General features: G+C 37.7%; 1 protein-coding gene across 1 annotated transcript; it reads left to right on the top strand.

Annotated features, from left to right (window-relative positions):
• The first annotated feature begins 8,218 nt into the window (after positions 1-8,218).
• Ankrd1 (ankyrin repeat domain 1) lies at positions 8,219-17,326 on the top strand. The gene is made up of 9 exons (XM_004838492.3): positions 8,219-8,501; positions 9,087-9,266; positions 10,185-10,322; positions 10,451-10,558; positions 11,597-11,695; positions 13,179-13,277; positions 13,472-13,570; positions 13,677-13,775; positions 16,457-17,326. Exons 1-9 carry the CDS (start codon positions 8,475-8,477, stop codon positions 16,565-16,567), a joined length of 960 nt encoding a protein of 319 aa, XP_004838549.1. The 5' UTR covers positions 8,219-8,474; the 3' UTR covers positions 16,568-17,326.
• The last annotated feature ends 1,182 nt before the right edge of the window (positions 17,327-18,508 follow it).

Genomic DNA, 18,508 nt, shown 5'->3' with positions numbered 1-18,508 from the left:
AGCTCTTGCCTTCTTTATTGTAAGATGCAGCATCACCATTTACACCCTATTGTAAAGTGGGGGCTAATGGGTCTCTGGGTTCCTGAAAGTTAACCTATATTATGGCTTTCCCCTGAATGTAAGGGGTGGCTTACCCAGTGTGTACTGACTGATGCTCACCTTTTCAGACTCTCATCGGAAACATCTCCATGCCGTTTCCAGTTCCATTGTGGCAGATGATGAGAAAACAGTCACGGGTAAGCCATTTTGGACAAGTGTGTTCTCTTTTCTCAACCTTTGCCCAGCTGGATGTACCAAAATCCAACACAGCTGAGACAGCACTGCCCACAGGGGCCTAATATTCTGTGCCATTCCTGTGGCTCCAGGGAGCCTCTCAGAAATGCTGACTGTTGGGGTACTGTGCCAGCAGACCGGCCACTCCCTGGGTCTTGTCTTCTCCCTCTGACCCCAAGCTGGGGCTGCCTTACTTTTTGTTTGTTTGCTTGCTTCTCATTAAACACATATTTCTGGACTACCTACTATGTACCAGGGCTGCTCTAAGTGCTTGTCATACATCAGTGAGAGGAACAAACTTTTCTTGCTTAGTGGAACTTACATTATAGTATTCCTGGGACCTCTACAAGCAATTATTTTACTGAAATGTTTTCTTCATTTTTACCTTTTGAAATGTACAAAGAGTTGAAGGAATAGTACAATGAGCGCCTGTATGCTCTTCAGCTAGATTTACCAGTTGTATTTTATAGTTGTATGCTCTCTCTCTCCATACACATACTATTTATTTTGCTGAACCATGTGAAAGCACAATACGTCATTCCTAAATACTTCAGAAACCAAAAACACATCTCCTAAGAATAAGAACATTCTCCTATATTACCACAAAACCATTATCATACATAAGAAAACTATCGTTAAGTCAATAATACTGTCTAAAATTCCACCCATATTTCTCCAGTTGTTCCTCTGCGTCTAAAATGACAGGATCCAACCAAGGCTCATGCTCTCTAATTGCTTTTAAATAGAACAATCCCTTGCTTCTTTTTGTTCTTTGTTTCTAGCCATTTGACCCTTTTGAAAAGCTCAAGCTAGTTGTTTTGTTGAATGTCCTACGTTCCGGATCTATCTGAATGTTGCCTCATGATTGGATTCAGGTTAAGCATTTTTGGCAATAATTTTATATAAGTGACTTTGTGTTTTTCTTACTGTCACATTTCAGAAAATGCACGTTAGGTTGTCCAACAAGAACAAGTTAAAGAAACACATATTGAATGAGTACATAATATACATACACATATATGCATGTATATAACCTCTTCAGGGGTCACTTGTCCTGATGTCTATAATTAAGGCACTGGACTAGACCATGTTAAAGTCCTTTGTACCTTCAAAAATAAAAGCATAACAATATCTACTTATGAAAAAGGTTTTGAACCAGTGGAAGGAGACAGTTCCTGGAGGTTTCAACGGCAGGAACTTCAATTTTGCTTTTTCCCCTTTTTGACTAGCCAGTCATTGTAAAAACTGCTCAATATATGTTTTTCATGATGATGCTTTTTAGAATGAGACAAATAGACCAAACTGCAAAGATTTAGGTCCACCATAGGAAACTTGTGTTGTAGTGAGATTCTAACCATCAGGATGTTTCCAAAGGGAAATGTTAAAATAAGAGGACCCAGGCCAGGGATTTAGCTCAGTGGTGCCACTGCCTGCCTCGCAAGCCCAAAGTCCTGAGTTCAATCCCTGGTACAAGTAAATAAATAAATAAATAAAATAAGAGGGCCCTACCTGCCTGAGCTTGACCTTTCCTGCAGCAAAGGAAGGCATCCAATGCCTACTTAGTGTTACCTGGCCCTAAACTTTTTGCCAAAGAATTTATAGTTAGGATGTCTTGGACCATTTTGTCTTTTCTTAAGAAACTCCAAACTATATCAAGAAAAACTTTTTTTCAATACTTCTTCTTGAAGTCAGAAATTGCATTTTAAAAATAATTCTTCTCTCCTCTAATAAATGGCTAAAAACGTTAGGTGGATTTTCTTCTATGTTTTCAGTCACAGAACACTTATCTCTCATCCCAAGTGGATTTCCTAGGTAATTGGATGTGAAGTAATTCCAAAGTTGCCTCAAAATCTTTTCAAAGTGTTGCTATGACAATCAGACTTCTTTTTAAAAAGGGCTTCAGTGCCAGCTATCTATCATCCATTGTCCATTCAGTGAAATTTCATCTCATGAATTAAATTTGGCCTTTAGGAAGTTGAGAGGAAATCTTTATGCATTCACATTTTAACTGATTCTCCCCCCACATTCCCATTCTTCTTGAACTTGTATTAGACATCCAGCCATCCTTATTGGAGCCTCAGAATGTTGAGTGTCAAAGGTTCTGCCTAAGACTATGAGAATTAGTGGAGAGGGCCTAAACAATAATGTATTGTTTGGGGAAATAAGAATTTTGAAAGACAGTGACACCCCTTTCTGACCACTTATTGCAAAAGCAAGAGTTTTTGCAAGGATTCTTAGAGGAGGACAAGGAATAAGGCCTTATCAAAATCTCTAATCTTGGGGTTAGTTTGCAAACTTGGGAAGTTTGCAAAGTAAATTCAAAATCATCATTGCTTTGATATAATTTTGGTTCCAAGTCGATCTTGCAATTTCTATTCATGTTAACAGAAGATGTGATATTTTTATGTCAAATGGGGGACTGTCTTAAAGATAGCTGAAATATACCAGGCTACTGAAAGTGTTGTAGACTATTTCCAATTTTAGAGAATCAACTTGGCCAGCTGCAAATGGTGCAGCAGTTATGAATGTTTACTTCTACCTTTTGATTAATTTTGAGGCACCTATAAAAAGCTTAGGGCCCCAGAAGTCATTTTGTTCAAAGCTCCCTGTTTATAACTTCAGGATTTGAAATTGTAAGAGATGAGGGGCCTTGCACAGGTGGACACTGCAAAGTCAAGATTAGAGGCCACGTTCCCTGATTTCTCCTCTTATGCCCTTCACACACACACATAAACAATTGCTGCCTGCCCTCCCTTCCTTGGATTGTGGCACAAGGAAAATGTTACATTGTCTGCAGTGTTTCCTCAGCTACTTCAGTAAAACTGTGTAAACTCCAATACAACAAGAGTGTTTATCTCTAGTAAGCAATGGTATGTCTCAGTTCTAGAGAAGTGACACACAGTAAGGCTTAATAAATATTGATTTTTTTTTTTTTTCTGTTCAGGGGGTTGAACCTAAGGTTTAGAGCTTGCTAGATAAGTGCTCTACCACTGAGCTATATTCTCAGTTTGTTTTTTTAAGTGGTATTGGGTATTGACTCCAGGGCCTTTGCACTGAGCTGTATCCCCAACCCTTTTTATATTTTATTTTGAGACAAGGTCTTGCTAAGTTTCTGAATTGCCCCGAGTGGGCTCAAATTTGTAATCCTCCTGCCTTAGGCTCCCAGAGTGCTGGGATTACATGTGTGTTCCACCACTCCCAGTTTGAGTGAGTAAATTTTATGTGTGTGTATTTTCCACAGTTTTAGTAAAGGTAGAATAAGGCTTGCTGCACTCTCTATTACTTCAAGAATATACACATATATAATGTATTTACATACATATTCATTTAAACTTATATGCTGGAATGATATTCTCAATGCTGGGTAAAAATTAGAACCAACTGGAAAAGTTTTTAAAATATCAATAGCAAATCATTAGAGATTTGGCTTTCAGTAACCTGGAGTGAGTCTTGGGCATGAACTTTTTTAAAAAAACAAAGCTTCACAGCTGGATTCTAAAATGCACCCAGCCTTTAGAGAAGCTGTCTTAGGAAATGATATTTGAATCTCAGAACCTCTAACTGGGAAATTGCACTTGCTAGGGTTAGTTAGCATTTAAAAGATTTTAATAAGCTTCTCTCACTCCACAGGAAGCAACCCCAAAGCACTTCATCTCTGATTAGTACTAGAGGATTATTAATTACCATTAGAAATCATACTGAGGATTTCTCATTAAAAGAGAATTGAGAAGTGTGGTTTGGCTAGAAAAGATTATAAGAATTCTGCTGTGTCTCAACTAGTTAGCCCTCCTATGTGTCAGGTACTTTTCTATGGTCCTTAAGCCTATAGTGAGTGGTAGGAATCTCAGGTCTTCTGTTATCCACACACAAAAGTAAGCTGAAATCAGTTGCTGGAATGTAGTTTCATTTGCTTCAAGTAAACCATTTATGCTGGACAACGGACTGGGCTTCATTGAATTTATAGAACAACTTGTGTGATTGACCCCGTTGGCTCACATGAATTAATATGAATGGCAGAATTTGTACTGAGACATTCTTTACTGTAATAAGGCTCCTGCTGTAAGGTCTGAGAGCGAGATCTACAGCCTTCACCAATCTCTAGTGTTTGATGCCTCCAATATTGCAATAAAAGCGTTTTCCAATGTAGGCACCCCAGTTGGCTCAGAGCAGTTTGTGTGAACTTGCAATCTAGAGTCCTAGGTAGAAGGATTTGAATCTTGATTCTGTTCTTTGAGAGATGAAGGCACATGTTACAATTCAACCCCAACATCCCCAGTACTTTTCTGCATTTCAAATATATGATTTCATTTCTAGGTGGCAAGTCAGGGAAAATAACTTTAAACCTTGTTTGTTCCACTTTTATGATATCCTTTGGCATTTTCCAACATGTAACTGAGCGATGCTTGGCTGTAAGGATACTTGGATTCTTGAGCAGGCTATGTCAGCCACATCTCTGAGCCAAGGAAGGTGAGCAGCCACTGGGAATGAAAGGCTATTAACAGGGATGGCAAAATGAGCAACTACAAGTGCAGTAGTGAAACAAGGCATTCTCCACATCAGAATCTGGTCTACATCCTTGGGGCTCTTCCTTTTAGCATTGACTTGGGTGTTTTAAGGACAAGGACTGTTACTAACAATAAAATTTTATGTGTTACAAGTGCCTTCAATTGTAGCAAATAAAAGTGACCATGGTGAAAAACAGCCTACATTGTTCATAAAGTGAGCATGTTTAAATAAGAAATTCTATGTCCATATATGAAAATCATCTAGTTTTTAAAAATAATGATTAGTTTTGTTTGTACTGATAGAAGACATCTCTAAGACATATTATCAAAAGGATAAAGATCAAGTATCACATCAACACTCAGGAAGATCTCAACTAAGCAACATTTTCTCTGTGTTATTTTAGTCTTAATAATATATTTATTACTATTATAATTAAAATGTAGTAATAAAAGTGAGAGGTTTGAGTAGAAGTACAATGTCTTATATTTCCAGTGTTACACAGAAAGAGAAAATTGCCTTTGGAGCTGAGTTTTCCTGAATGTGCTGCAAGCCCCACTTTTGTACCTTTTCCTTTCTCCAGCTATAAAGAAGGAGGAAAAGACTTGTGAGATAACACTAGCAAAGCACAAAGATCACTCTCTTGCTCATTCTTGTTTTTTTTTTTTCTTTTTGGTTCTGGAGATCGAACTTGGGACCTTGTGTTTTTGAGGTAGGTGGTGGAACCACTGAGCTAAATCCCCAGCCCATACTACTGCTCATTCTGATGATAGATAATTGATACTGCATTGTTAAGTGATTGGAGATTCAACACAAGGCTTTGTTATTTTCTTCTATTTTGATAAGGAAAAGTTATGCCCAAAGTTGAAACTATAATAATTGTAAATACAGAAATTTTAGAATTTATCCACTAGGTAAACTTTTGTGGGAAGGAATCTTCTCAAAATAAATGACAAAGAACGCTCCTGTAGTTGATGGTTCAATTTTATGAACTTACGAATAAGAATTATTTTAAAAATACTATTTGAGCACATATTGTTATGGTGCTAAATGTATCTAGAATCTGTTTTGAAAAGCCCATCCTCTCATGTTTTATGACAAACTTGATTAACATGAGAAAATGTTGACCTGGCAGTGATTTTGCTGGCCCTGAACATATCCAAGCTCACTCCTTTCTTTAAATTCAGCCCATTCCAATACCTCTCCTTCAAGTGTTAATCTCTGAAAAATTTTGTTCAAGTCTTATTGGAGCCTCTTGTACAGAATCAACCAGTTTTGAGGATAATTAAATAACTAGAGAGAGGATAAAGTTTGGTTAGCCTTCTTACCCATTTTTCATACTTTTAGGTGTTTTGGGCACTCAAGACCCTTTCACAATTTAGTTGGGACTTTGAGTGAGTCTGACTAGGAAGTGCTCTAGGAAACCTAATCTGGCCTTGAAGATTTTCTGTTTCTGATTGATGGTTGATTCCACTCAGTCTAGCATCCGGCATCTAGCTCGGTATTTACAGAAAGTTATTTAAATCATGGTGTCTCAGTATCCATTCTGTAAAATGAGACCCCTGGTCTTATTCAAACTCCAAGGGTGTGAACAATTCTGAGATTCAATATTTAAGCCATTAAACAATCCATGGCCCTTCCTCAAACAGATTTCCTCATACTCCCTTCAGTTTGGGTCAGGAGTAGAAAAAAAAGAGCATAAGAAATAAATTGTAGGAAAATCTTACATAGCTACTTCTTACTTCAAGAGACCAGAAGAAGTAATTTTAGCTGTGTCCACCTCAAAGAAAAGAGTAGATTTCCTTTAATTACCTATCCCCTTTCAGGGTAGAACATTAAGAAGTCAAAAGACATGACGCAGGAGTTACTGGAAGGGTCCCTTTTTATCAGTGTTTTGGTTTTAGGTGTCAATGTCTCCTTCTGAAAGTTGCAGAAAGACCATCCAATGGCTAATTGCTTCAAAGGGAAATGAGAATTGCAGCCACGTTTGTTCAGTTGTGTGTTTGAGGAGCGATAGACACAGAAAGGTCAACATAACATCTTCACTAACACTCCCCTCCTCTAATGCTCCTCTTCTCTCACCCTTGTCTCCTTTCTTTCACTGAAAAAGAGAAGATTTGAAATGTCTTTGAAGATACTAACCTCAGTTTCTCCCTTAACTACAGAAAGACCTAAATATTTTTTTATTATTTAACACCTCAGAGGTAAAAAATCAGAAGCAGAAGTCTTTTATATCTCTTTCCAAAGTGGCATTCATCATCCCTCTGGCTATGTGTCTCAAATCTTGTATCAGAATCACCTTGGTGCTTTGAAAAACATATTTCTAGGTCTTTTTTTAAAATTAATTTTATCGGTACATTTCAAGTATACAATATAATGACATTCATCATTGGAGATTTGTACCTTTACATAATATATCTTGATTCTTTTTGTTTCCCCTTCCCCTGCCCTCCCTTCAACCCCTCCACCCCTCTCTATTTAAAAAGACTTTGTTTCTATTTTTTCATTTTCTCATGCTAATTCCATTCCCTTCTTTCCTTTCCCCTATCCCTCCCATTTCCCCTTCCCCTTTGCACCTTTTCTTCCTGTTTTGCATTATCCATTATACAGTTTGATCCTTACTTATACTTTTAGTTTCTCACACTCCAGGTCTTAACATAAATCAACCAGAATTCCCTGGAGTGGGGCTTAGAGATCTTGAAGTGTGTGTATGGGCGGGGGGCGGCTAAGGATCTCAGGGCCTCATACATGGTATACAAGTGCTGTGCCACTGAGCTATACTCCATTCCCTGAATGTGCATTTTTAACAAGCTCCCATAGGGAATTCATTTCTCCATAGCATTGGAGACCTGTACCTCAATGACTTAATCAAGGTCATGCTATTGCTAATAACTGGTCTCATATAACTTGTCTCTGAACCATTCTGATGCATTTTAAAGAAAATGCTGCAGTTAGTATGCTGTTTTAGAACAGCATACATGTCATGTGCTAATTATAACCGGTGACACCATAAAATAAAAGTGCATTACTTAATGCTTTCAATTTCTTATAATGATGGTAAGGTGGCATGTCATGGGGCCATTTTAGCCCCAGACATCACTCCAGAGAATTCCAAACAGATATAGACAAGTGCCATCAGGACCCAGGTCCTTTCAGCTCAGGCTGTTTACTCACGGGAATAGGATGTCCTGAAACAACACTTCCCCCAAGTGAAGTGTTGATAAGTCCAGTTATCTGAAAGATATTACTGGGAGTGTGATATGCAGGGCATTCACATTTTCTTGATAGGTCAGTCATATGCAGGCTGACAAAGAAGGAAAAAGAGCAGTGATGTGGTGCAATCTCAACAGACAGCTGTCCCCTGGCTTCTTGATAAATAGGATGCCTCACATTTCTGAGCGGTGTGGTCACTACCAAAGGAATGGCAGGCTCACATTTCTTCCTGATTCACATATTCAGTTGGGCAAGTTTGTCATCTGCTCCCTCCCAGGCTTCCCAGACACTGAGTCTGGAATGAAAATTCACCTGCCTCTGAGTTGACCACTGGTGGGGGAAGGGGTGTTACTTGGGTTCCCAGGTTGGAAGATTATCTCACCCAGCCTAAACTATATAAACTGGCCAGGGTAGAGAAGTATAGCAGGGCTGACTCCAGGGCTTCATTCTATAGGAAAAAAACACACAGACTCACAGCCGCCAACATGATGGTGCTGAAAGTAGAGGACCTGGTATGTAAGACGTATTACTTTTCCACAATGAAAACTAGTTTGTCTTGGTTTTTATTTGTAAGTTGAAATGCACTTTTCTTGCAGGCAAAATGTTATGTATGGGAAAAATTGGTTTATGTGATAAAATAGTGCAATTGGGAAAAAATGGACCTGCCAGTAATGATTTCTGTGCATATTTCCTATTTATCTTCTCCTTTAGTTTTGTTACCATGGTGTAGAATCAAATGTAGTTATCAAAATGCCTTAGGGTAGATAATGTTTTAGTGCAAGAATATCTGGTTGGAAACTTTATAACTCAAGGCTAAGAGTTATCAAAATTACTTAAAATGAAGGAATTTTAAGTAAGCAGATTGAGGTTTGTAAATTTCCTGGGAGAAATATGATTATGTGGATTAAAAGTCAATTTAAGTGTATCAACCTTACCTAAGGCTTGATTCAACCGAGACAGTAGGTCAAGCACCTGAAGATAATCCTGGGATGTTTGTAGCTCTATGTCACAGTCTGAGGCCATCCTGTAGCATCCTCGGTAGAGAAAGACCCCAGGATAGGTACTGCTGCTTCTGACCCTGCCATCTTCACTTTTAGGTCACAGGGAAGAAAAACAGCAATGGAGAGACAAGGGAATTCCTTCCTGAGGATTTCAGAGATGGAGAATATGAAGCAGCTGTTACTTTAGAGAAGCAAGATGATCTGAAGACTCTTCCAGGCTACCATGTGAGCCTGGCAGAGCAACAGTGGAAAAGTGAGAAACAGCGAGAGGCAGAGGTAAGAACCTTCTGTGGAATCTATTAATGTGAGGTTAGGGTTGGGGGATGGATGTGACAGGGAAGGAAAGAAAAGGGAAAAAAAATTAAACAAAACCATTCCAAAAATGTTTCTTTATCAAATTGTAACCCATAAGGAGGCAGAGGCAGTGTATCTAGAAGAGGGTTTGGGGGAATAATTCTTACACAAGACCATGACTTTTAGATTCTCAACCAATGGCTTAATGTGCTATGACCAAGTTTTGATTGAAAGATAAATTTTAAAAGATAATTATGTCTAGTGAACTTCCAATACCATACACTGTCTGCTTAATCCCAAGCAAAAGATGTCTTTCTTAATAACATGGTTTTCATTCCATGGATCATTGTTAGACTATGTTGGTTATTGATACTGACATAATCTGTGTTGCCAAATGAATTTTCATTACTTACTAACACAGATAAAATGTGTACTACTTAGCTGTGATCCCTGACAACCTGTTTCAGAGACCCTAATTAGTGGGCCACCTGAAAGAGAATGGCATTGATATTTCAGAACTCAATACATATTATTAGATTCTTTTCAGTTAAAAAATTTAATTTTTGAGCATGATAAAAAATTCTACAAAAATCTGGGATTTGCTTATGAGGTTAATTTCAAAATCATAACTTACAGACTAGATGGTCTCTCTAATTAATCAAAGGCTGATTCTATAAGCAAAGGAACTAAATATGAAGGCACTTAGTTGAAAATTAGATCTCCAAATACTTGAATACAAAACCACTACATTGAAATCAAAGGTTTATTTAAAAAAAATTTATTTTTTTGCTCAGGCTGCTCACATAGTTATCTTCTTGGACCTTGCAGATTTTGTTTACACACCACCAGAATGCATTAGTAGAACTCACTATATTTTTGAAATCTGAATTTCTTTTTTAGCTTAAGAAGAAAAAACTAGAACAAAGATCAAAGCTTGAAAATTTAGAAGATCTTGAAATGATCATTCAACTGAAGAAAAGGAAAAAATACAGGAAAACTAAAGTTCCAGTTGTAAAGGAACCAGAACCCCAAATCATCGTAAGGACTGTTCAACTTTGCAGCATTACACATTGAGTGTTGTGCTACAGGGGAATAATTATTGGTCAAGGGTTGGATTGAATGTTGGAAAGCTCATAGTAATTCTCATACTATTTGGGGGGCTTTAGACAGAACCTGTGGATGTGCCTCAGTTTCTGAAGGCTGCTCTGGAGAATAAACTTCCAGTAGTCGTGAAATTCTTGTCAGACAAGGACAATCCAGATGTCTGTGATGAGGTAAGACTCATACAAAATCCAGCTCATTATTTCCATGTTTCCTATGCTGTACTGCCGCCTTGTGATTAAGGTAGCAAAGTCTTAATACGTAAAACAGCTTCCCCAGACGTTGCTACACATACCAGAAGCATAACAAGACGGTGCAGTGGTGCTCGAATGACCCCAAAATTGTCAATTAGTGTGATGGATCACACTGTTTTTTGTACACATATAATTCTGTGTTTTTTCCTTTGTCTTAATCTTATTCTTTCCCTTGTCTTAGATTCTTGGGATAGAATTTTAATAAGTCAAAGCTAAAAATCTACTTTTGGAAAAATATAATATTAGCATCATCTTTGGATCCAAACACATCAGCAGTAGACAGGGAATCTAAAGACCAGAGTTCAAATTCTAGCTTTATTTCTACCTGACTATTTGATTTTCAACACCTCTTTTGCACTCTATCAGCCTCAGTTTCCTTTTCTGCAAACATAGTTCTTGGAGTGAAATAATGTTCCAAGTTATTTCTGTTCTAATAGTCTATTAATTCATTGATATGAAGCCAATTTGATTAAAGTTACTAATCTTTTTGTATGCGTGCCCCCATTAACTGGGGCATCATGCCAAAAATGAGCCTCCCATTCTCTTAAAAATGAATTAGGTTTTTTGTTTGTTTGTTTGTTTGATTTTTTGTTTTTATAGCAACCAAACAAGCTTCTAGATGGAAGCACACTGGATGGGTAAGGCAAATATTTCATGAACAAGGATGGTGCAAAATACAAGAGAAATGTCAGTATTTATGTAGTTTTTAACCTTTAAATCTACATTCCTCTCTGTAGACATTTAGGCACTTACAAATCTTTGGGGCAGGAAGCTCAAAGCACAGTTGCAAGATAATTGTTCTAATTCTGCAATCCCAGTTGACTTTGACATTGCTAGTTCATAAAGAAGTGCTTGAGTTTCTATTAATTAGGTCATATGACTACTCAGTTTCATACCCTTTAAAGGATTATGCACATTTATATATGCATTGCTATCTTTTTTGAAAATCTCTGACAGTATAAACGGACAGCCCTTCATAGAGCATGTTTGGAAGGACATTTGGCAATCGTGGAGAAGTTAATAGAAGCTGGAGCCCAGATCGAATTCCGTGATATGGTAAATATATTCCTTTACTTAGAGATGAGCCAAAATAAATAGACTATATGAAGCTCTAGAAATCCTACAATGAAAAACCAGGCTGACTGGATTGAAATTGGTTTTCGAGAACTAGGCAAAAGCTCATTTCTCCATACAAAGGTAAGTGGGAGATGGGATCAGATCATGTGGAAAGTATTTCCCATGCATACTGAAAAGGAAAGAGTTCCAGAGAAGAGAAGGAAGTGAAAGCTACGGAACAGAATTCAATAATCTCATCAAAGAGTTAGGTCATTATGAAGCCAGTAGCATTATTCAGAAGTAATACAGTAAACACTTGCCTTTCAGCACCCCTGCCTTCCATTATATGCAGCAGCCTGCTCTTGGCCGCTTGGCTGCCAACAATGGATACAAATTTTTTAGCAGCATAATTTATATGTTAGATGCCAATTGCTATCAATGAGATTTGGAGCTAGACTGCATACTAAATGAATTGCATCTGAGGAAAACAGCTGCTATTCAGACCTTAATAATTCAACCATTATTGATTTCTACAAAAACCAGTATACAGTTCAGTTTATGAACTGAAGATTGAGCTGAGAAATGCTTCCTTTATTTAAATAGAGCTCAATCTGGCTTTATAGCAAAGAGGAAAAGAAATAGCAAAAAAAAAAAAAAAAAAATTCCAAAGGATTTGGCCAAAACTGAACTCCAAACACATTGAAAAAAAACAAAGGAACAAATAATAATAAAGATTGCATGGGGAGGCACCAAATACCATGAGTGTGGGACTTGGAAGGCCAGAGTGAGATATACTAAATAGAAGAGTGAATCCTGTATGAGTCAGTGCAATCCAGAGACTGCAGTGAAGACAACTGAAGTTCCAAGGCCACTCTAGTGTAACTGACACTGGAGAAGCAGCAAGAAGAAATGGGCAGAGAGCAACAAAGATGCCAGATGAGGTATTAGATCCAGATTAAGAGTATTTTGAAAGGAACTGGTTTTATTTTACCAGAGTATTTAAATGCATGTGTTTAGAACTTTTGAATATATTTGGAAAAAGTGTTAAAAGTGGGTTTGCTTATCTATTTTGCCACTTACTATGTGTCCTTGGGCAAAGTGTCCACAACAACACCACTTCATAGTTTGGTGGAAGGATCAAGATATTTAGAAGTTATAGCACTATGTTGATATGAGGAAATTCTCAACAAATAGTATTTTTATCCTTTTAAATTTTTTATTATGTTTATTTAGAGCTTCCTAATGATATACACATATGCACACAAATACATACACGAGTGTGTACACATATTTTCATGGTTTACTAAGACATGTGGCAAGAACCTTCAACTACAATAGTTAGAATTGGCCATCTGATGAGGATTGCCCAGTGCTACCACAAATGCCCTACCAACTTGCATTCTGCTGGGCCTTAGAAACCGTATATGAATCTCTTGACTACATTCTCCTTTACATTTTTGTGTCCTTTTACCTTTCCGTATAGCTTGAATCCACAGCCATCCACTGGGCATGCCGTGGAGGAAGCCTGGATGTCTTAAAACTGTTGCTGAACAAAGGTGCAAAAATCAGCGCCCGAGATAAGGTATTTCCCTACCTGGCACCTTCCTTCCCTCTGGCTCCTTCCTCTCTACTTCCTAACCCCATTTCACTGAGCTCTCTCTGGAAGGCCATTTCATGTAGGCACCTTAGTAATGTCCCCCCAAGAACCTTCCTTGGGGTATGGGACAACTTTTGTGCTCACACTCAGCCAAACAGCAGTGTTTTCCAATTTTCCAGCTGCTCAGCACAGCGCTTCATGTGGCTGTGAGGACCGGCCACTATGAGTGTGCAGAGCACCTTATCGCCTGCGAGGCAGATCTCAACTCCAAAGACAGAGTAAGTAGCCCACAGTATTTGTAATCACTCAAGCAAGCCTGGGTGCCCTTGCAGACCCCCTTCCTGGTCGCAGAACCCCACTAGCCTGTTTACTTTGCCTCTCTAGGAAGGAGATACCCCTCTGCATGACGCTGTGAGACTGAATCGTTACAAGATGGTCAGACTCCTGATTATGTATGGTGCCGACCTCAACATCAAGAACTGTGTAAGTGCTTGAAACAAGGGGTATCACTTGTGGGTTTTCTAATTTTCAGAGTTTCTTAAATACTTAAAAATATTCCCACAACGGTAATATTTTGAGGGATCTTCTGATGGTTTAAATGCCTCTGTTTATAACATGGCAGTCTTGGCAAGGTTACAGATTCAGAGATACAGGACGCTATGACTTGCGTACTAATACAGCACCTAACAATTCTTTTAAAAATTGGTCTTGAAAATAAAAGATTGTGGGCTGCGGATTTAGCTCAGTGGTTCCACCGCCTGCCTCATAAGCGGAAGGACCTGAGTGCGATCCCCGGTACCAAAAAAAAAAAAAAGAAAGAAAAGATTGTTAAAGTTGTTCACCTTCACCGGCATCTATGTTGCAGAAGTCTAATCTGCCTTGGTCATTTCTGGCTGCACTGAGCGTGGGGTAGTTAGGAATTTTACTACACCCACCATTCCTTGAATGGCCTAAAATTCCACAGTGGCTTATGACCAAATGAATGAAAATTAGTTGATATTCAAGCTGAGTCATTCAGAATAGTCCATATCTCTTGATATGTTACCACTTTCTTCCAGAGGTACCCATGCTTTTGCCTGTATTTTTCAGATAACTTTTTTCCATCCTCCACTTTGGTTTATCTGCAAATGTCTCAGAATAATTTCCTGTATTAAGGTACTGAAAATTTATGTATAAGTACATAATAATTTAATTTCATCTGTAAACAGGAAATGTGAGGAACTTTTCCCCAGAGTCCCAGTTCCCAGAAAAATATTATCTAATATAATCTTTAAAAATATCATCAGGGGGAATGGGTATAATATACAGAAGAAATAATTTTAAAGATTTTGGGGAATCTCTTTATAACAAAGAAAAATATCATCTCATGAATGCAAATAATTTCCTTTCCTTATTTGTGTCACTGTGAGACTGAGAAAAATGTATTTCATCATAAAAGAGAAAAAAAACAAGAAATCTGGTTTGGTGACAAAAAAGGAATGTGTGATAAATGGACTTGTTTATGATGGTAAAGTGTTAACAGTAGGGTTCCCTTATGCTAAATACTATGAATAGATCTTGCTTAATCATTTAGGCTATCAGAAAAAGAGTAGATTCAGGGAAATCACTAAAGGTTAAGAAAATATGAAGATACTTTTTTTCATGCAGGTAGACCTTACCAGCAGGGATAAATAGCATACAGATAAGGGGAGACTGTGTAAGTAGCCAGAAAACCAGGAGATAAATTTCAGTAGAGAAGAATTCAAAGATTTTGTAGAAGACTAGCCTAAAATATGCAAGTAGGGCTCACACTTCTGAATTATCAGTTAGCCCTCAGCAGAAGGGACTGGGGAGTATTAATGTCATCGACTCAATAGATTGACACTCTCTCTTCAGTAAGCTAGTGGATACTATCTTAAAGGGGATTTGAAACAACATATGATATTTTGTCATTGTCCAAAACTCAGTAGTCACATCTACTAATGAGTGTTCTTCAAGAAAGTCACTTCAACAGTGAAATTCCAAAATGGAGGTTATAGAACCACTAATTCTATAGAGGCCAGGTAGAGCTAAATGACTTAGACAAGTGGCTTCTGGGTCCCTGCACATGACCCTAGTGGTGACTTTTCCCTGCCAAGTCCATTGTTGCTCTGTGGAGTCATAAGTACTGGGCTGCCAATTTTGATTTTTTTTTCCATGGAGGTCACAAATCCAGTTGAGAACTCTCTTGATGGCCAGTTGTTGCCAATTAAATAAAATAATATCTAATATTTAAAAACTCTTTTCTTGGCTGGGTATAATGGTACATACTTGTAACCCCAGCACTCAGGAGGCCGAAGCTGGAGGATTGTAAGCTCAAGAACAGTGTGAAACTCTATTTCAAAGACAGAAAAAGAATTTTTCTTAAAATGCATCTTACGTAATTTAGGTGCAAACATAACACATATGTAGACTGATTAGTATCTTAAAATGGCCAGTTTGTTGTATCTGGGCTAAAGAGATAGTTCTGAATGAATAGAGCTGGAAATGTTTAAAACATTTAAACACATCTAAAGATAAGAATTGAGAAGTGACATGGTTTTAATATTTACAAATATCTTGAGACATATGCATAAGGGAAACAAAATTTTGCCTCAACAATTATTTATTCACCCATGCCATTTCCGTAAATACCAAGAAAAGTAAATTTCTTGGAAATGTCCAATGTCAATCCTGAGAATTGAAAAATCTGCTGTCAGGAGTAGTCATAGCACAACAATAACACTTGGGTACTTAAGCCAAGGTGCTCATTTATCCCCAGTCCTTACCAATTCAAGAACTATGTTCCAAATTGATAGGGCCAAAAGAGATATTGCTATCTCCCAGAGCCATTTCTGGAGGATACTATAAATATATAAAGGTATATTTTGACTTTCAATATGATGCAAAGTTCTTACCATTTAGTGTCTAGGGACCAGTAATTTTACCAATCCTGGAGTAGTCCCACAATGGGACAATATAAAATATTAAAACCATCTTTGTGAGAAACAATGAAGGGTTTGTTTGAATATAAACTACAAATCAATCCTAGTGGAAATCATAAAACACTTTAATAAAATATACCTCATTAGCATACACACTGACCGAATGTGAACCAATAGGTGCCTCCCACCTACAAGTCAAATTTCATCCTCTCTTTTGACTAGGCTGGGAAGACACCAATGGATCTAGTGCTCCACTGGCAGAATGGAACCAAAGCAATATTCGACAGCCTTAAGGAGAACTCTTACAAAACCTCTCGCATAGCTACATTCTAGGGGAAACTTTCATCTGTAGCTGTGCACTGGCATTTTGAAGGGATGGCCCAAAAGAAGAATGAGCAGCCTTAAAACCCAGCTTCTGTTATCAACCTGTTATGAAGATGTTCCTAATGAAGTTTCAAGAAAGCACAGGGTTATAGGTGTTTAAATTTCCTTTAGTGAAATTCACTTTTTAAAATTTATTCCTGTTTATTTATTTATTTTGTGACACATATTCAGACTTTCAGGAGCATCCATTTGGTGAGTAAAACTTATCTGTTAACACATTCAGCACCTTCCTATAGATAGTTCTAAACCTTGTGAATGAGCAATGCTCTAAGTGCCTACTTCGGTGTCCTCACTGAAATAAGAGATTGAAATAAGAGATTTCAAGGTATTTTGAAAGGACAAAGGTGATTATTGCAGATATATATTCTTTTGAACTTTTAATGTTGACGTTTGAATGAACAATGGAAGACATGTAGTGACAGGAAAGGAAACAAAAGACTGAAAGCAATTCTATGGAAAGGGCAGTAAAGCCAGCCATTTCACTGCAGGGGCTGCTTTTGTTTTTTCCTTTGACCAAGTTGCCCAGGGTACTAAGGTGAAAGAATGTCAGGAATGTATGTGCAGGATAGTGAAAAGAGCCACCATTAGAGCCGTGCAGAACTGAGTTTAATCAAAAAAGATGAAAGGAATTGCAAACTGTAAATGTGTAAATGTATACTGTATTGTACTTATATTTTATATTCATAATAAAAGCAAAGAAACTCTGAAGTTCCAAGTCCTTCTGTAAGTGTGGTGAGAATATCTCATGTGAAAAAGGCCATTTAGAAGAGCTTTCCTTTTTCATTGTTTTTCAAGTTGCTTAGATTAGAAATATCATGTACAACAGCACTCTCAGTATTTAATGTGTATAAACATCACCTGGGGTGGGAGGGGAGATCACCTAGGGATTCTGTAAATGTGGACTCAGATTCAACTGGTATCAGATGAGACCCGGAAGTCTGTATTTCTAACAGGCTCCCAGGTGATGCAGATGCCTTGGAATGCCAGAATAAGACTGAGCTGCAAGACTGAGAACCATATACTGTACAAAGAGTCCTTCCAGCTCTAATAGTGTGGAGAAAGAGACCCCTGGTGGGCAGAATGGTTCCTACACATTAAAAGTGCTCCTTAAGAAGTTAACCCTAAGTGTTTGGACTCACTAATCCTGAGGACAGAAGCTAGCAGGGTTAAAGGCCCCCATAAAAATACACTAGGTCAATGGTTTTTGACCTCTACTGGGAGTTTATTTATTTATTTATTTATTTATTTATTTATTAACTGTATATCCTTTTATTGGTACATTTTAGGTATACAATATAATGACATTTATCATTGGAAATTTTCACCTTCACATAATCTCTCTTGGTTCTTTTTTCCCCCTTTCCCTGCCCTCCCTTCAACCCCTTCTTTCCTCCCTATGTACAAAGATTTTGTTTCCATTTTTTCATTTTCTCATATTAATTCCATTCCCTTCTTTCCTTTCCCCTACCCCTCTCACTTCCCCTTCCCCTTTGCCCCTATTCTTTCTATTTCACATTATCTATTATATACCTTTTAGTCCTAATTTACACTATCAGTTTCTCACACCAGAGAAACTATTCGGTATTTATATATGTGTGTCCTGTTTATTTCACTTAAGAGTATCGCCTCGATGTGCATCCACTTAACTATAAATGTCTCTAATTTCTTGTTTTTTATGGCTGAGTAGTACTCCATTTTATTAAAAAAAAACACCACATTTTCTTTATCTAGTCTCCAGTTAATGGGCATTTGGGCTGTTTCCAAGTTTTAGCTATTACAAACTATGCTGCTATGAACATGGGTGCACATATATCACTGTGGTATGATTCTTTTAATTCTTTGGGGAAGATACCCAGCAGGGGAATAGCTGGGTCAAATGGGACCTCTAAT

Source organism: Heterocephalus glaber, unplaced genomic scaffold (assembly GCF_053883595.1).
Source record: "Heterocephalus glaber isolate CG9 unplaced genomic scaffold, H.glaber_assembly_v1.0 deba00001497, whole genome shotgun sequence".
Classification (NCBI taxonomy): domain Eukaryota; kingdom Metazoa; phylum Chordata; class Mammalia; order Rodentia; family Bathyergidae; genus Heterocephalus; species Heterocephalus glaber.
This window is presented reverse-complemented; position numbering and strand designations above follow the sequence as displayed.

Bases quoted from the DNA above. Each gene is read 5' to 3' on its own strand.
- Ankrd1 (XM_004838492.3), top strand. From the start codon at position 8,475: ATGATGGTGCTGAAAGTAGAGGACCTG. The intron at 9,267-10,184 runs GTAAGAACCTTC...TTTCTTTTTTAG, and splicing joins AGAAACAGCGAGAGGCAGAG to CTTAAGAAGAAAAAACTAGA. The intron at 11,696-13,178 runs GTAAATATATTC...CTTTCCGTATAG, and splicing joins AGATCGAATTCCGTGATATG to CTTGAATCCACAGCCATCCA.